At 42.2% G+C, this 14,477-nt stretch overlaps 1 protein-coding gene across 1 annotated transcript in view; it reads right to left on the bottom strand.

Annotated features, from left to right (window-relative positions):
- mRpS17 (mitochondrial ribosomal protein S17) overlaps window positions 1–14,477 on the bottom strand; it is a 231,456-nt gene that overhangs the window by 153,416 nt on the left and 63,563 nt on the right. Inside the window, exon 2 of the mRNA XM_080286312.1 lies at window positions 4,045–4,121. Coding sequence (XP_080142438.1) covers window positions 4,045–4,121 — 77 coding nt within the window. The remainder of the gene's footprint in view (window positions 1–4,044; window positions 4,122–14,477) is intronic.

Here is a 14,477-nt window from a genome sequence, read left to right as displayed (position 1 = left end):
TGTGCAGATTGGCCTGGGAGGAAGGTAGAGTCCCGGAGGATTGGAAGTCAGGTATAATTATTCCCTTGTACAAAGGAAAAGGGGAAAAAGAAGTGTGTGGTAAACATAGGGGCATTTGTCTTCTTAGTATAATAGGAAAAGTATATGGTAGGATACTTATTGACAGAGTTAGAGAAAGAACAAAGAAATTAGTTGGAGAAGAACAGGGAGGCTTTAGGAAGGGAAGAGGTTGTGTAGATCAGATATTCATTCTCAGATCTTTAGTGGAAAAGTTTCTAGAGAAGGGAAAGAAGTTGTATGCGGCTTTCATGGATTTGGAGAAAGCATATGCCAGGGTGGATAGACTAGGATTGTGGAAAGTGTTAAGAATATATGGAATAGATAGGAAGTTGTTGAATGCTGTGAGGAGTATGTACGATGGTGCGAAGGCTGCAGTGCGTGTGGATGGTGAACTAAGTGAATTTTTCTCTTTGAAAGTTGGGTTGAAACAGGGATGTGTCATGTCTCCATGGTTGTTCAATCTGTACAGGGATGGGGTAATAAAAGTGGTACAAGGTAGGGTAGTGGATGTTGGAGTGGCCCTGGTGAGAGAGGATAGTGTTTGGAAACTCCCTGTACTGTTGTTTGCAGATGATACCGTGTTGTTGAGTGAAGACGAAGGGGAGCTGCAAGGCTTGGTGGATGAGTTTGAGAGAGTGTGTAAGAAATGGAATCTAAAGGTGAATGTAGGGAAGAGTAAAGTGATGGTCTTTGAGAGAGGTGAAGTCAGTGAATGTACAGCGAGGTTGGATGGTGAGGAATTGGAAAATGTGAGTACGTTTAAGTACTTGGGTAGTGTGATGAGTAAGGATGGAGGTTTGTAGGGTGAAGTGCTTGAAAGGGTACAGCAGGGAAGAAAGGTTGCTGGTTCTTTGAAAGCAGTGATAAGAAACAGGGAAGTGAGCATGGAAGTGAAAAAGTTACTGCATGACAGTATTGTGATACCAACTCTAACGTACGGAAGTGAAGCTTGGACGTTGTTGGAAGGACACAAGTCAAGAGTGAGAGCCGTGGAAATGAGTTATTTAAGAGGAGCTTGTGGAGTCACATGGAGAGACAGGCTGAAGAATGAGGATATAAAGGAGCGTTGTGGTGTTGATGTGGATGTGATAGGAAGCGTTATGAGGAACACACTGAGGTGGTTTGGCCATGTGGAGAGGATGGAGGGTCAAAGACTGACAAAGAGAGTGTATGTGAGTGAGGTGGAGGGGGAAAGAGGGAGGGGGAGGCCGAGGATGAGATGGAGAGATGGGGTGGAGAGGTATATGAGAGAGGGAGGTGTGAGTTGGGAGCAGGGGAGTGAAATGGCGGGGGACAGGGCGACTTGGAGGCGATTTGTTTGTGGCCACCCCAAACGGGATTGAGGCGTCTGGCAATAGATAGATAGATAAGAGATTTGACACAGTACCACATCAAAGACTTTTATGGAAGCTGTACCATCAAGGAGGAATTCGAGGCAAACTGTATTGTTGGATGCAAGATTTTCTCATAAGAAGAGAAATGAGAACAGTACTAAGGGGAAATTACTCATCATGGAAAGAAGTGACTAGTGGAGTACCACAGGGCTCAGTGCTGGCACCAATCATGTTTTTAGTGTATATAAGTGATATACACAATAAACTGGAAATGAAAGCTATTTAAATATGTTTGCATATGATGCAAAAATACAAAGGAGAATTACTAACACAGACTCGTGTAAAAAGCTACAAGAAGAATTAAATAAACTTCATGAATGGAGTAATACAAGGCAAATGGAATTCAATGTGGACAAGCGTCAAGTAATCAAGTTTGGTAAAAGTGGAAAAAGACCTGATTGGGATTATACGTTAGGAAATAAAACCCTACACACATCAGAAAGAGAGAAGGACCTAGGTGTGATTATCAATAACAGACTATCTCCGGCAGACCACATCAGTGTGAAGGTACGGAACATGTATATACTGCTTGCAAATATGAGAATAGCATTCACACACATAAATGAAGACATGCTAAGAAAGATAATAACATCATTCATCAGACCAACCCTGGAGTATGCATCAGTAGTCTGGAGTCCTCATCTCAAAAAACACATAGACAAGATTGAAAAAGTTCAAAGGGCCGCTACAAGATGGGTACCGAGCCTAAGGGATCTAAGCTATGAAGAAAGACTAAATAAACTGAAGCTACCAACACTACAGGAGAGAAGGAAAAGAGGTGACATGATTATGCTATATAAATGCATATCAGGGAAGGAGAAAATAGACATAAATGATTACTTAACCTATAGGGAAGCATCAGCAAGAGGACACTGCAAAAAAACTGCATAAAAAGAGAGGTGATAAAGACGTAAGGAAATTTAGTTTCCCAAATAGAGCAGTTGATCAGTGGAATGCACTACCGAATGAAATAGTATGTGCCAAAACAATTCACAATTTTAAGGATATGTACGACAAATATGGTTTAAGACACAGGACAGTACGAGCTTGACTCATTCCTGTAAAGATACAATTAGGTACGAACACACACACACACACACACACACACACACACACACACACACACACACACACACACACAAAAAGCTTTGGAATATGCTGTCTTGATTACCACTGGCAACTCAGCATTAACCAGTAGTGTACAGACAGAACTTGAACTAGTATGTACCTGGATTCTGGGCAGTGGCTTTCAGCCTGAACCATCAGTGGATAGACAGGACATGAAGTTATCAGTATTCAGTGCAATGTGCATTGCACATATTTCTTCTGTGAATATCTTGCACACACCTTCCACATCCCTCATCTGCTCCAAATCGTATTACCAAATTGCTCCTCCACTTCTCTCTTATATTCTGCCTTATTCCATCCTCTTGCAACCTTTCTACCCTCCTTGCATGAAGTACTCCCTCCTATCCTTCCCTTCTCCTATTCCTCCATTTCATTTGAACCTTGACGTTTGCCACCACCATGTGGTGGTCAGAAAGTCTACTCCTCCAACCTCTATTTGTTCTTGAATCCATTACACACCTTCTCATTCTATCATCCACACACACATAATCAATCATTGCCTTCCGTTCATACAGTTCACCATCCATCCTTCTCATCATTTGCCATGTATACCTGTGGGTCATTTTGTGCCTAAAGAGGGTACTGGCTATCACCAACCCCCTCCCTGCATAAGTGTCCACTAAAGCACTGCCATTCTCATCCACTTCTGCAGGCACACCCCACTCACCAACTACTTCATCCACCTTCACATTCCCTACTTTTCTAGTGAGACCTGGGTAGTAAAGGAAGAGGATACTGGCAGGCTCAAATGTACAGAAACGACAATAAACAATGAATGTGCAGTGTGTCCTTGAATGCGAGGCCTGGGGGCTGGGTTTACGGTGGAAGAGTTATGAGGAAGAGTGGGACTAGACTGTATTGGTGATGTGATAAGGAAAGGTAGACTGAGATGGTTTGGGCATGTGGAGAGGATGGAGGATGACAACTGGGTGCAGAAAGTAAGAAGTGAGAGGTAGACTGGAAAAAGAACTGGGACAGGGTTATTGAGTGTGACCTCAGGGATAAGGAACTGAATAAGGAGACTGCCATAGATTAAGCAGCATGGAGAGCTGTCATTAGGTGACCAAGGCCGATGCATGCAGGCATGTTGGAACCTTTATAAACAAAACAAAATGAATGTATGTATCTTATTTAATCAAGCTAGCGGCAAGTGGTCCTATTTAATTCACACAGAATGTGTAATGATGGGATACATTAATGTTTCTGCTAAGCCCTCCAGTTTGAAATGTCCTCCGTACTTGAAGAAATTACAATTATCTGTTGTTAAAAAAAATAAATAAATAAATAAAAATAAAAAAAATCATCATATGGTTGTGAGTAAAAGTTCCAAGATGGAAAAATGACAGTGCTGCTGCTGCTGCTGCTGCTGCTGCTGCTGATGATGATGATGATGATGATGATGCAAACAGTAAAGTAATAGATAAGGCTGTCCTACCGTGATTGTGTCACTAAACACACTTACCTAATCAATACAATATCCCCTGTCTTGCATCTTTGGTCTGAGTCTTCAGCATAGTAGTTCTGATAACTTGGAAAATACTGAAATGGAAACAAAAATAGATTGTGAAATGTGAGAAGGTAATATCTGTCCATCTTAAACATCCTGAATCAGACTATAAAATACTTATAGTAACATCAAATTATACAGTAGCTACAGTTCATTTAGTATAGCGAAATATAATCTTAACTGGTTCTTTCCTGTTTACTCTTGTGACAGTACTATGTACAGATCTGAGATCAGATATAATCTGTCCTAATCACACTCTGCTCTCAAGCATCTAGGTCTCAGACTGCTGTTCACTCACAGCCTCTCACACCATGCAATGGCAACATGAAGCAACTCACTTGTGACATTCAACTCTTGCTGAATCATACTATACGTGCAATGGCAAAAAGGATAAAATGGCCAAAACTCACACCCACACAACCCCACACTCATATAGGGTACATTTCTTAATGTTACATGGTCCTGGAGAGAGAGATGCCTTCGTGTGGCAGTACTAATATGATGGCTGTGGAGATGCTTGGGTATATAAATATCCCTCATCTCCCTCCCTATCCCTCCAAAAGGAGAATGGTAGTCTGCAGGAGAAGGCAACTTTGGTATGTGGTCAACCGAGTTCACATTCAGATGAGTATGGGGTTGCAACTACTACTATTACTGCTGCTTCTACTGAAGCTGCCATCTACTACTATTACTGCTACTACTATGTACCATAACATAAATAAAACCGCAATATGACAAATAATAATATAGTACACAACATGAAGTAATGTCAGTCTGTACTAAACATCATCAATCTGGCTGTGAAATGCTTAGAAAGTAATGCCACACTTCACGGAACTCCTACATTCAGATTATGAAATGCTTTTAGGATAATCCCAGGTTTTACTACACCTCTTCAATTCTAATTCAATATAATGATAACAGTGAATTCCATTTTACCCCATACAGGTTGTGGTAGATGTAGGCGACCATTATCCACTCACTTGATGTAATGCTGTCTACTATCTCCTTCACCTCATTCTTTTTCTATATTTGCATTCTTCCCTTTCTCTTTCTCTCATCCTTCCTAGCACTTTAACTATTCTTTCCATTAACCCAGGAAACCATTTACAGAGCAGGGTGGTAACCATATGATCAAATAATGGGGTAACATGGAGCCTCCTATGGTGCCCCTGTTAGCTGGGTGGAGAGATGCAAATGTGGTGTCCTTCCAAGAACCAGCCATCCACAATCTTCCCTATACCTCATTGTGCTGTCTAATGCAAGGGAACATCAGTTCACTGCATGGACAAACCTGCAAGGGTAGTTGCTTGTCTGCAGTTGATGGGTTTGCATAGTACAGTCCAGGGTTAATTAACAACAGCAACAACAACCCTCTTATAGGTGTAGGGGCCTGAGGCTATGCTGTTACATTCCAGCACACATAAGGGTAGACAACCAGTCAACTTCTCTTCATGGCACTGGACAGGCTGTCTAAAGGTCAATATTCAATATATGGCATGCAATTTCAAATATTTCCAATCCCTGCTTAAAAAAATGCAGGAGTGTGCTCACAGTTTCAATTTTTCATTGCATTAGGTTTTCAAACATCTAAAACCTTACCTGTATTTCCAATTTTGTGTGTCTTATCAATTTCATTATTGGCCAGTAACTGCATTTTGCCACATCTGAAATCTACACTTTTCCTAACCCCTGATGCTCACAGAGTTAAAATTCTCAGACAATTGGGATTATGCAGTCTCTCTCCACATCTTAAATCAATGTCTAAGTATCAATATGGATAAGTCTGTACATAAGCTATCAGTCAATCCTAATAACAGAAAAATAGACATAAACAAGAAAATTACAAATAAACCTACTTTTTTTTTTGTACAACGTAGACTGTTTATCAGTAACATTTACATATTATTGTGAAATATTCTTTGTTCAGTGCAAGATGTGTTCAATTTATGCAATTTAATAGTCATTATAAGTACTAACCACTCAATTATATATCTATTTATCTATTTTTTTAAACGCCATCCCCTTTTGTCAATATGGGCTAAGGTGTTACCTAGGGATAAAGGAATTAATTAGGTTTTGGAGCATGTAGCACTTTATGACCGGATGCCCTTCCTGATGTCGAACATCCGACCCTTAGGTCAGAGCGCTGTACCCCACGGAGCCATGGCTGCTACAACCAGCTAGGTGACAAGAGAGCACTACCTCTCCCAGTATGGTAGCTTACCCGGGCAAGGGGCAAACTCACGACTATTCAGTCCCGAGTCAACCACTCTGCCACTGAGCCACCATGCCCCCAATTATCTGTTGTCACAATATCTGGCTCATCGCAATATTCTGTGCTTTCTGCTCGGCTCTATATATACATATATATTTTTTTATCCTAGGAAAAAGGAACCAAAGGCCACAAACCTGCAAACTGTTCCTACCAAGAGGAAAACAAAATACGTGAGAGAGCCAAATTCAAGATCCGATCACTTTGAGATACCTGAACACACTGCGTTTGAAAGACTGGAGATCATAGCTTGCAGGAAATATGGACAGAGGGAGACAGTTCCATAGTTGACCCATTGCATAAATGAAGGACTGAGAGTAACGGTTAACTCTTGCATTAGAGAGTTGGACAGAAAAGGGATGAGAGTTTGCTGCTACATGGGTACTATGCGCCCGTCGTAGAGGTGGAAGAATGCAAGCAGAGAGTTCAGACGAGCAGTGACCACTGAAGTAGTGACAGAAAAAAGATAAAGATGCAACAGTGTGGCGAACAGATGGAGATTGAAGGGAGCCAGTAAGAGGAGGAGAGTTAATGAGACGGAGCCAGTAAGAGGAGGAGAGTTAATAAGACGGAGCCAGTCAGAGGAGGAGAGTTAATGAGACGGAGCCAGTCAGAGAAGGAGAGTTAATGAGACGGAGCCAGTAACAGGAGGAGAGTTAATAAGACGGAGCCAGTCAGAGGAGGAGAGTTAATGAGACAGAGCCAGTCAGAGGAGGAGAGTTAATGAGACGGAACCAGTCAGAGGAGGAGAGTTAATGAGACGAAAAGCCTTTGACTCCACTCTATTGAGAAGAGCTGTATGTGAAGAGCCTCCCCACACATGAGAGTTGTACTCTACACAGGGGCGGATAAAACCCATGTATAAAGTCAACAACTGTGCAGGGGTAAAGAAGGAACGGAGTAGACTTAGCACACCTAATCTCTTGGATGCAAATTGTACAAGAGATGTACTGTAATATGATCTTTCCAAAGTAAGTCCTGAGTGAATGAAACCCCAAGCATGTTCAAAGATGATGCAGGACTGAGCTGGATATTATTAAACATTAGTGGGTACTCCTGAGGAAGACTTTGTCAGGTTGATAGGTGTAAGAACTGAGACTTTGATGCATTAAAAACAAGATTATTTTTAACCTTGTCAGAGAAACGAACCAAGTCATACATTAGGTGTCCCATGGCCTCATCCCTTGTTTGTTCAAGTAACTGCTGAGATGGACGTTGTGGGAACCGAATGGAAAGGTGAAGGGTGGAGTCATCAGTGTACGAGTGGATAGGATCAGACGTACAGCTTAGAAGGTCATTGATGAATAAAAGGAAGAGAGTTGGTGATAGGACAGAACCCTGTGGAACACCACTGATGATAGATCCAGGAGAAGAGCGATGGTCGTTTACAACAGCAGCTACAGAACGACCAGAAAGGAAGCTATAGAAGAAGGCACTGAGAGAAGGATAGAAACCGTAAGAGGGCAGTTTGGAAATTAAAGATTTATGCCAGACTTGATGAAAAGCCTTTGAGATGTCAAGTGCCAAGGCAAAGCTTTCACCAAAGTCCCAAAAGAAGGATGACCAGGAGTCTGAAAGGTAGGTGAGAAGAACGTCAGTGGAGCATCCCTGACAGAACCTATACTGACGATCAGAAAGAAGGTTGTGATAGGAAAGATGATTTAAAATTTTCTATTAAGAACTGACTCAAAAACTTTTGAGACACAAGATGTTAAAGAAATTGGACGATAGCTAGAGGGTTGGGAATGGTCACCCTTCTTTGGGACTGGCTGAATGAGAGCAAATTTCCAGCAAGAAGGAAGGGTACAAGTTGATAGACAAAGGCAAAAGAGTTTACCTAGGCAGGGTGTAAGCACAGAAGCACAGTTCTAGAGGACAACGGGAGGGACTCCATCAGGCCCATATGTCTTGTTAGTATTGAGGCCAGTGATGGCAGAAAATACATCAGCTGAAGAATTTTAATGACAGCCATGAGAAAGTCTGAGGGGGGAAGTGATGGAGGAACAGCACTGGAATCATCTAAGGTGGAAAAGGAGGAGAAAGTCTGAGCAAAGAGATCTGCTTTATCAGTAAAAGAAATAGCTACAGAACCATCAGAGTAGAAAAGAGGAGGAAAGGATGACGAGGTAAAGTTGTTAGAAAGGTTTTGGCAAGGTGCCAGAAGGAGCAGGAAGAATTCCAGTAGGAGAGTTGAGAGCATTTAGTACGGATGAAATTATTTTTAGCATGGCGAAGAACAGACTTAGCATGATTCGAAGCAGAAACATAAACAAGATGTGATTCTGGGGGGGGTTGGCTCTGATACCTTTTATAGGCCCTCTCTTTGTTGTGGACAGCATTGGAACAAGCGCGATTAAACCAAGGCCTTCTTGCATTAGTCAAAGGACATGAGAAGGGAATGTATGCTTACATGCCCAAGAGAATAATCTCTGGAATGCGCAAGGCACACTCAGATGGCTCCAAGCCATGGAAGCAATAATCATTCAGGGAAAATCAAAGAATTGCTGCCTGAGGGCCTCCCAGTCTGCAGCTCCAAAGTGCCACAGTCAACGTAGGAGGGTCCATAGGCCATACCGGAGCGATAGGGCAGGTTAAGGTAATATGGCTGTGATCGAAGGAGCCCAATGGAGAGAGGAAAGATTAACGGTGTTGCCAGAAGGATTAGTTGTAAGGAAGAGGTCAAGTATGTTGAACCTCTCTCCAAAGCAGTCAGGGATATGGGTGGGGTGCTGTACAAGCTACTCTAGGTTATTAAGGGTAGAAAAGATGTAGGCTTGTTCATCAGGTGGATCAGTGAAAGGAGACGAGAGCAAAAGGTGGTGGTGAACACTGAAATCTCCTAGAATGGAGATTTCAGAGAAAGGAGAAATGGATAGAATGTGTTTCATCGTAGAAGTAAGATAGATGAAGAATGTTTCATAATCAGTAGAATTATGGGATAAGTAAACAGCGCAGATATATTTAGTCAGAGAATGACAGGAAAGCCAAAACCAGAGTGTACAGAATTCAGAATACCTGTAATTGAGTTCAGGAACATGAGAGCAAGATAAGTCGTTGCATAAACGGTATATATACATATATACACTACAGCCACCTTAGGCTTTCAAATGAGTACAGTGAGTCTTCAATATATGAAAGAGATAGGGACCAAAAAATACTTTTGTAATCCGAAATTTTGTACTGTATATCAGAACAATTTTCCCCATTGAAATACAGTGGAAGCTCGATTATCCAGGCTCGGATTATCCAGCTTTCGGTATATCCAGGTTGTGACCATATGGTTCAGTGGTACAGTGATACATAGAATTATCCGTATGATACCTCCGGTTTAAACAGGAAGCATCCACTTGCTAAGGAGCAAGGCATGGGTAAACCAGAGAGAGTCTGCTCACCCTGCCCCCACCCACATCTGCTCACAACTCGATCACAAGGGTGGTAGGGTGGAGTTTGGTGAGGCAACTAATACTCATGACCTAGCCTAACCTTGCTTAACTACTTAATAATTTAATCTAATTTAACCTAACCTGACCTAACCTGGGCTCCAGTTGGGCAATTGGGAAACTAAATCCACTTTTGTGTACGATGAGTTTCTTCCATTATGTCCGAAGCAATCGTAGGTACGGCTTAAAGAACGTGATAATAAAAGAGAAAATCTTTCAGCAAGAGAAGGTAATTTACTACCCTCAAAACAGAAAAACACAGAAAAAAACTGGAGGAATATGAAGTGAATTGGTGAAGTCTTTAGGCTGTATGCTTAGACAAAAAGTAATGGGTTTCCCAATTTTAGGGAACGAAATGGAACAAAAATGCCTGCTAATCAGAAAAAAAAAAAAATATTCATCTCATGTGTTCTCGTAAGTTAGCATTCAGTTCTGCATTCTTCGTTAGATATCGCGCTTCCCAACATATTTCGGACCGACAGAGCAGTTATTTCTTCCTCCTACATTTACTGTTCATTCTTTTGTTCGTTCTTAGTGTACTGTCTGTGTGAAAGAGAGTATTAATACAAACAATAATGCATTCCATCAACCCAATCACAGCTGCCAGCCTAGAACAATGCTTTACTGTACCGGTGTCAGGGATATTGGGTTAGAGAGAGCTATAAAAAACTGCGAACAATTATGGGAAGGGAACGAAGGTCACTGGTGTGTTTTCACGACCCTCCTCTACCATCTCAAACAGTCAGGCGGCCTGCCACTTCATCTCAAATGTTTTCGCTGATATGTTTAAATGCTAATGTAACATGCACCCTAATTATGAGCAAGTTTCTTCCATTATGCCGGAAACAATCGTAGGTAAGGCTTACGGAACATTATGATAATAAGAGAGGAAATCTTTCAGCCAAACGTAATTTACCACCCACAAAATAGGCAGAAAAATACAGAAAACAAACTAGAGCAATATGAATTGATTTGGTAAGGTTATTAGGCTGTATGCTTGGACGAAAATTTATGAGCTTCACAATTACAGGGGACAAAATGGAACAATGATGTTTACTAATAAGAAAAAATACTTTCATCTCCCATGTTCTCGTAAGGTGGCATTCAGTTCCACATTCTTTGCTCGATGTCGTTTCCCAACACATTTCGGACCGACAGAGCATACAGTTATTTCTGCTCCTTAAAGTTAAATGTACATTTATTGCACATTCTTTTGTTCGTTCGTGTATGTGTGAAAGGGAGAGTATTGATACAAACAATAATGTATTCCATTAGCCCCTTCATGGCTGCCAGCCTTGAACAATGCTTTACTGTACCGGTGTCAGTGACGTTGAGTTGGGGAGGGCCATAAAAACTGCGAACAATTATGGGAAGGGAACGAAGGTCACTGGTATGTTTACACGACCCTACTCTACCATCCCAAACTACTAGGCAGTCCTTTCATCCCAGATGTTTTCACCGATATGTTTAAATCCTAAAGTAACATGCCCCCTAATTTTATGTTTAAATGCTAATGTAACATGCCCCCTAATTTTATTAATTCATTCATGAATCATAGCAAATCACAAGATGGGTTTAGGGAGGAGGGGAAAAAGCCAGGTGTACCAGATGAGTCTTTTCACATCTGTAAAAAAAAGAAACTGACTTTATAACTTTGAAAAAATGGTTTCAAGGTCTGCCACGGGAGCACACAAATTTCTGAACTCACGAACATTGAGGATTTGAGGGGGGTAAACATAAGCTTTGCTGTAAGCAGCAAAAGCACCTTACCAAATCAGTTCATCCTGATAGTCTATTATATTTTTCTAATTATTTCTGGGTTGGTAAATAAACATTTCTTGTTAAATCTGTTTCCTCGCTGTTTTTAGCTGTTCTGGTGTGATGACTCTTTGTTTGATTCCTTAACGTAATGGAAGAAGACACTGTTCTAATCTAGGTATTTAAACCTGGCCTAACCTAGCTTAACTGCACCTAATAATGTAACCTAACCTAATCTTCAGTTGGGAAGCTGGGAAACAAAGTCCACATTTGAGTACGATGTGTTTCATCCATTGTGCTGAAAACAATCGTAGGTACAGCTTTAGAATGTGACAATAATAACAGGGAGGAAATCTTTTAGTAAGAAAACATGATTTACTGAACTGAATATAGTCTGAAAAATACTGAAACAAGATGGAGGAATATACATTGAACTGGAGGTCTTTCTGGGACTTAAAGTGTACATTTACTGGTAAATAAATCAGTCTAACAGTACAGTACTTGTGTTTTGTTTCCGCCGGATTAATTGTGCTTTCGGACTAATCGAGCACCCCTTAACACCATATAGCCTGGATAATTAGGCTATCTCTGTACAGTAATCCCTCCACTATCCAATGTAATAGAGCCAAAGGCAGGTCCGGAAAGTGGGCCCCAGCCTCCTGGACTTGTACTTATGGACCCTAACTCAGAAAAACACCTATACAACTCCCTCTGGACATGCGTAGCACCTATTTAAGACCCAAATCACACCAATAAGGGACCTAAAAGACTGAAATAAATGCAAAAGAACCACAAAATGAGGTTTTAGAGGTGAGTTTATACAATATTTAACATTCTGGGTACTTACAACAAGTCCCTGGCTCCTGGACTGGTAGTTATGGACCCTAACCTAGCCTAACTCAGAAAAACACCTCCCTACTGCACATCCACAGCAACTAAGACCCGATTCACACCAATATGGGACATAAAAGAGTGAAATGAGGTTTTAGAGGTAAGTATGGAAAATACAATACAACATGAAACATTCTGGGTACTTACAACAAGTCCCTGGCCATCTCGATGAATAACCCGCCTCCTCTCAGACTCTGACAGTAAAAAGGAGTACCTGAAGCACCTGCAGTACACTGTACATGAAGTCTTGCACTGAACTTAGTCATTTGCACTCAGAATTCCATTTTCTTAACACTGCGCACTCTAGTCTTACTTGCGCTCCATTGTACCTTAATGAAATAAGTGTTGCACTCTGCACTTAGTCACTGCACTCATAAATCCATTTTCTAAACATAACACACTCTAGTTAATTTGCGCTACACTGAAAGTCTATAAAATTAGTGCTGCACTCTGCACTTTAGTCTTTCCACTCAGAATTATAATTTCTTAACATTATGCACTGTTTTTTTTCACTGGACAACACTGTCAATTCCCGTTTGGTCTAGTGGAGAAGTTCTTGCCGTTTAATCATTGTCAGAGTCTGAGAGTAGCTGATGCAGGTGGGCTAAGAGTGCGTCGCTGGGTCGTGGTGATGGAGTACCCACTGCAGACGACTCTGAAGAGAGGCGCAAACTCACGTCCAGTGGTGACTCCACCGTGCTGATGTGCTGGGCTGTGGCTCGGAGCATGAGGGACTGTCTTGGGGAGGCAATGGAGTGGAACCAGGGTTGGGCACTGCGGGGGTCACGGGTCTGAAAAAGCTGTCAATGGTTGATCGATGCAAGGAACGACGATTTTGACGATTAAAGATGCACTGCCTGAAAGCGCACACTTCCTCCACAAGTCCCAAGGGCCCCATCTCCCTGTCGCAGTCCGAGTGTTCCAGGTAGTCAAGAACAAACTCTATGTGTTCCCGGAGTGCGCTCAGCTTGGGAATGGCAGGAGTAGTGTCACGCTGAGAGGAGTCCACATCATCATCGCCGTCCTCGTCAGAACCTTCAAGCTGGGTACTGACACCTGCAACTGAAGATGCGATCTCGATATCAGACATGGTCTGATACCCAGGATCGCCCTCATCGTCATCCAACCACTCACGCACTTCGTCCACATCAACATTGTCCCCATGCGCATGTAGACATACATGGAAATCATCCACATGAAAACCTAGGAAATCGTGCTCCACATCCGTTCCGAGAAGCAGACAAGACCAACCATTCTCTAGAGTCTTGACAGGGACTTCCTTCCATGCACTGGCCCAGTTGTAAATTGCACACGATGTTGTAGCGACGAAGAAGTCAGCTGTGTACTGCATGAGTTTGTCTCGGGATCTCTTGATATCAAACAAAGTAGATCAGGCCAGGCTGAATTCACAAAGGATGCGTGAGGTAGACCATTCCGCATCCACCTTGTCCAATATCTCCCTCTTCTTCTCCAAAGTCAAAACCACTCTTCCTCTTCTTAGGCGGCGGGGCCATCATCACAAATAATAACAAGAGGCACGAGAGCAGCAACAGAGCCTGCAGCAGGTAAGGTACCACCACAAAAGCGAGCACGTGGGCGGCCATGATCACGAGCACGCACTCACAACAAGAGACGGTCGCTAAGTGGGGAGGATGCAGGGGCGCTCTAGCAGATGGCGACGGAACTATGCACCAAAACACAGCTGGCCCGCGCTGCGCACACCTAGTTCAAATTACGGGCAGAAAAAAGTCGGATTTTTTCTAATTTCTTGCGATTTTTGGCCCATTTTGGGAATATTGGATCCCGAGACCAAAATATCCGGTAAGTGGGGATGTCTGGAAAGTGGGCATCTGGATAATACGGGAATTACTGTATACATAGAAATGGGGGGGATGCGTCCCAGAACACCCTCGGACCCCACCTAAACTTTACCCCTCCTATTTTGAAGTGAGTAATACCTGTAGAAGTAAGTACTACCTGTAGATGAAGAGAATGAGGTGGCCATTTTCTTGTACATCTCCTTT

The sequence above is a fragment of the Coenobita brevimanus genome, chromosome 111 (genome assembly GCF_032717465.1).
Source record: "Coenobita brevimanus isolate Jiangsu-jjx chromosome 111, ASM3271746v2, whole genome shotgun sequence".
In the NCBI taxonomy this organism is placed as follows: Eukaryota; Metazoa; Arthropoda; class Malacostraca; order Decapoda; family Coenobitidae; genus Coenobita; species Coenobita brevimanus.
The sequence above is the reverse complement of the archived record's forward strand: the minus strand, read 5'-3'. Positions and strand labels throughout refer to the sequence as shown.